Raw genomic sequence first — 5,000 nt, 5'->3', positions numbered from 1 at the left:
TGAGATAGTAGTGACTAGGTGTGCGGTGGTGGCACCGGCCAGACAGCGGGTGGAGAGTACATGTCAGAAGGGTCATTGATAAAGCGTGTGAGTGAATAGTGGATGTGTTTAAAAAAACAACAACTAAAGTAATACCAATTCTCTCCATTGGCAGGACGTCGATTTTCCTCCATTAACAAATAATAGCATAAAAAAATACATTTTAATATACAATGTTTGTATAATATATCATATTTTGTATGTTATATATTATTATATAATATATTATGTTATATATTAACCAAATTTATTTATTATTATATTATATACATTATATTTTATTATATATTATATTAACCAAATTTATTTATTATTATATTATATACATTATATTTTATTATATATTATATTAACCAAATTTATTTATTATTTTATGTATATTATTTTATAAATTTATTATTTGAAAAAAAATAAAAATAACGCTCTCCATGCAGGGTGTCGCTGAACAGCACCACCAGGGCGGCGGTGGTGCGGCTGCGCTCGTCGCTCGCGCAGTTTGGCTACCGGTTGCGCTCGTGCAGCGGCAGCCGGCTGCAGCCGAAGCCGACCGACTTCCACTCGATCGCGCAGCGCATGTCGCTCCCCGACCTCAACGTCGTGCTGTACCGCTGCGATGCAGAGGAGCGTGACGACGCGCACGGCTTCGGCGTCTACAACGTGCCCGAGCATGGAGAGCTCGTCTACTGCGGCCTACAAGGTAGGCAGGGGGGCAGAGGTCACGGGGGTGGGGTAGAGGTCATGGGGAGGTGATGAGAGGTTATGAGGGAGGAGGAGGGTGGTGGGGGAGAGGTCATGGGGAGGGAATGAGAGGTTATGAGAGAGGAGGAGGATGGTGGGGGATAGGTCATGGGGAGGGGATGAGAGGTTAAGAGGGAGGAGGATGGTGGGGTAGAGGTCATGGGGAGGGGATGAGAGGTTATGAGGGAGGAGGAGGGCGGGGTAGAGGTCATGGGGGCGTTTATGGCATGGCTTCGGCGTCTATAATGTGCCCGAGCACGACGAACTCGTCTACTGCGGCTTACAAGGTAGGCAGGGGCAGAGGTCACGGGGAGGGCCAGAGGTTACAGGGGTGGGGAGCCAGAGGTCACGGGGAGGGTGAGGCAGGTGTCACAGACGAGGGGAAAGGTGAGGTAGAGGTCACAGGGGAAGGTTAGGTAGAGATTACGAGGGAGGAGAAAGACGAGGTAGAAGTCACAGGGGTGAGCCAGAGGTCATGGGGGAGGACGATGGTGGGGTAGGGGTCATGGGAGTGAGCCAGAGGTCACTGAGTGGGTAATCCAGAGGTCACTGAAGGTGTGAGCCAGAGGTCACAGGTGACGTAGTTTAAGTGCGAATGAAACAAGACAACATGCTGCTTGTAACAGTTGTTTATGTTATGTATGTTATATCACTGATAGGTTTCATGTCTGCTCTGCAAGATATCCGCTCTAAGAACGATCTAGGTCATCCGCTCTGTGAGAATCTACGCAACGGAGACTGGATGCCTCAGTACCTGGCTGCACGCCTGCTCAAACATCCTGGCACTAAAGAGGTATGCTATCCTCATAGTGCATGCTACGAAAATGTGGTGGTGCCGGATGCAAGCTGTATAAAAATGTAATTCATTTGCACTACGAGACTTGGTAGTGGGTGTTGTCTCAACAGACAAGATTGAATGATTGCACCCATCAGCTTAACTGCTATTAAAAGCACCATTTCAAACCCTTCGAAACTCCAAATGATTTTCCTACCATTTTCTAAGCAGTAACGTTTGCATTCAGCAGCAAGTAAAAATTTAGCAGACCGTCTTGTAGTCTCCGACGTTTGTAATCTCTTTGCCTCTATAGTCCGTATATTATGTCTCTCTATATATATAATATAATATATATATTCTCTATAGTATGTATGTTGTATCCCTGTATAGTCTAGTGCTGTACGTGTAATCCTGTGGTTGTGACTCTGTGTGGTGTGTGGCAGCTGGGACTCTGGTTTGAGCAAGTATTCAGCAGTCTGGCAGAGATCCCGCGCTACTTGATACCCTGCTACTTCGATGCCATCGTCAGCAGTGCGTACACGCTCATCTTGGAAACCACATGGAATAACATGTCTGAGTAGGTCACTCATCTTTTCACTTTTGCTCCATCTTGGGCAAAATCGGTTGCAATTTCTTGGTCTTAATTGGTGGTAGTTGCTGGTATTAACTTGATTGTTAATCAGTAGTGTTTTTGTTTCTTTTTTAATTGACTGAATTGTTGTCCATTTTTATTTTGATAAAAACAAAATTGCTTTGGAGTGCAGTCCTTTACGTTATTACCATGTTTATAAATTAAAATATTCCTACCGATTTTTGTTGATTTGTTGTGTATTCATCATTCTGAGGGTTTGATCATTGAGTTTATTGAGTGTTTGATCGTGATGAGTGTTCGTACATTGAGTGTTTGATCGGTTGACATTCAGGTTCGTCAAGAACGGCTCGGCGTTCGTGAAGGCACTCGCTCTCGGATCCGTGCAGATGTGCGGTCAGACGAAGAACGCTCACCTGCCGACCCTATCCCCGAATCTGGAACCCCCGAGTCCCCCCGTTATCATCAACGAGGGAACAGGCAGGAAGGAGCAGGCCTGCTGTACACTGGCTGCAGGTGAAAATATCATGTCATATTATATCGTGTCGCCGTCGTGTACCTATGACTGTATAATGGTTAGTCCGGGAGAGTATGGTATGCTTGAAAATTTGAAATCGTCCACCCTTGGCACTATGGACTGGCTTCATCTGAAATTTACGACTTGTATTTCTTTTAATATGCATCTGCACGAGCAAGTTTGGTCACTTTGTGTGTGGTGGAGATCAGTGCAGTCTGCAAAGTGTGCATTATTGCAGTCATTGTGCTGCACAGTGTGGCTTAGGACAGTAATTACATTGCACAGTGTGCATTAGTGCAGTCATTCTGCTGCACAGTTTGGTTTAGAACGGTGATTTTCTTGTACAGTGTTTATTAGTGCAGTCATTGTGCTGCATGGTGTAGGTTCGTGCAATCATTCTGCTATAGAGTGTTAATGAAGGTTGACATTACGCTGCACGATTAACACAAATGCAGCCATTCCACTACGTGGCTGGTCTTATCGTCACTGCACTCATATTTGAAGGCTTGCTTGCTTGCTTGCTCGTATGCTCAGATGCTGTGTGTGTGTGTGTTTGCAGGGTTGCCACACTTCAGCACCGGTATCATGCGCAGCTGGGGTAGAGACACGTTCATCGCTCTGCCAGGTCTGCTGCTGCTCACAGGCCGTTACCAGGACGCCAGGTATGCACCCGCTCACCACGCCTGCCTCCCTCTCACTGTCAATCAAGCGCGTTGACCAACGAGCGTTACGTGGGGGGTAGGATAAGAACCTCTGATGGCAATCTCAAAACATTCTGTTTAATCTATTCCATCTACACAGACACTTATAGGTTTTTTTTTACTTTTTGAAGTGTTAATGGAACACGACTGTGATCTGCTTTAGTTAGGGAGTGTGGATGTAGAATAGATGATGTGTCCATGGTAAAGTATGTAGGAGAGTAGGAACTCTTCACCATAGAAACAGTTTTGTCCTCACTGGAGTTGGTGTGCTGTCGTCTGTGTTACCGTGCAACACTGTGTACTGTTCGTGGAAATCCCCTTAAAAACCGATAACGAAACCTAGGCATAAGGCTAGACGATAAGGGCAGCTAATCTGAGGGAAACAAAACGTTGCGAGTGAACGAACGTTCTACAGTTGTTAATTAACGGTGTCGTTGTGATGGCTTGTTTCGCAGGCAGTTGATCCTGGCATACGGCGGCTGCATGCGTCACGGGCTCATACCCAACCTACTGGGAGGAGGCGCCCACGCGCGCTTCAACTGCCGCGACTCCGTCTGGTGGTGGATGCAGTGCATACAGGTGAGTGCTCATCAGTGACTCAGATAAAGACTGTTGGTTGCCGTGGTAAATACAGTAGAGCAGGATGTGACAATGACGGGAGGCTCTGCGTTGAAAATGCAGGGTAGTTCCTTCCTACTAGCTTCAGTGTTTTTGGTGTGTTTTCGTAACGTTGGTATCTGTAATGGGCTCATTCACACCTGAATTTTTACGGGGGGGAATTGTTTTATATAATGTAACACTTTATTTATATATATGATTGCGTGACAAGTTTGTGTTCCATATACTAATTGCGTGACTAATAATGACTGATCGTCTAAGCGTGACTAATAATGACTGATCGTCTAAGCGTGGCTGGCATAAACACATTAAACAAGTTTTAAATATTTACTGTGTAGGATTACTGCAAGCTGGTTCCTGAGGGACATCGTCTACTGAAGGACAAAGTGTCTCGTATTTACCCGACTGACGACTCGCTGCCGGAGGAACCTGGATTCTTCGTAAGTGACGTTGAAAATTCTTTAATACACTATTGTGGTTTGAACCCCTGGTGTGCATTAACATGTTCCTACTTGCTGCGAGCGGCGCACACGTTATTGTCCCTACGAATGTTTGATCGCGTGCGTTTTCTATGCTTGCCATACAGGATTAGCTGTTACATGTGTTTCTGCACAGATGTAGACACTAGATATAGACAGTATTTAGACACTATTGTGGTCTAAACTCATGGTCTCCATTAACGTATTTCTATGCTGCGGGCGGCTCGTATATTACTGTCGTTACATGTGTTTGATCGCGTGCGTTTTCTATGCTTCCCCCCGCGCGCAGGATCAGCCGCTGGAGGACGTCATTCACGAAGCCCTGCAGCGACACTACCAGGGCGTCGAGTTCTCCGAGCGCAACGCCGGCATGCATCTCGACGAGCACATGAGCTGGAAGGGTGAGTAGCGTCTACACGCGTATTTGTGTGTGTGTGTGGGGGGCGGGGGCAGCTAATGTGTAGCCATCTAGACGCATGTGTGCGGTGGCTGTCGTATCGCCAGGCAGACGTGTGTGTAGTGATGGTGGCAGTGGTGGTGGGGG

General features: G+C 46.3%; 1 protein-coding gene across 1 annotated transcript in view; it reads left to right on the top strand.

Moving 5' to 3' along the window:
• LOC106816717 (glycogen debranching enzyme-like) overlaps positions 1-5,000 on the top strand; it is a 56,193-nt gene that overhangs the window by 38,634 nt on the left and 12,559 nt on the right. Inside the window, exons 18-25 of the mRNA XM_014821338.1 lie at positions 474-736; positions 1,437-1,570; positions 1,996-2,129; positions 2,476-2,657; positions 3,218-3,320; positions 3,815-3,938; positions 4,316-4,417; positions 4,746-4,857. Of these exons, the coding sequence (XP_014676824.1) occupies positions 474-736; positions 1,437-1,570; positions 1,996-2,129; positions 2,476-2,657; positions 3,218-3,320; positions 3,815-3,938; positions 4,316-4,417; positions 4,746-4,857 (1,154 nt within the window). The remainder of the gene's footprint in view (positions 1-473; positions 737-1,436; positions 1,571-1,995; positions 2,130-2,475; positions 2,658-3,217; positions 3,321-3,814; positions 3,939-4,315; positions 4,418-4,745; positions 4,858-5,000) is intronic.

The sequence above is a fragment of the Priapulus caudatus genome, unplaced genomic scaffold (assembly GCF_000485595.1).
Source record: "Priapulus caudatus unplaced genomic scaffold, Priapulus_caudatus-5.0.1 Scaffold33, whole genome shotgun sequence".
Taxonomy (NCBI): domain Eukaryota; kingdom Metazoa; phylum Priapulida; class Priapulimorpha; order Priapulimorphida; family Priapulidae; genus Priapulus; species Priapulus caudatus.
The sequence above is the reverse complement of the archived record's forward strand: the minus strand, read 5'-3'. Positions and strand labels throughout refer to the sequence as shown.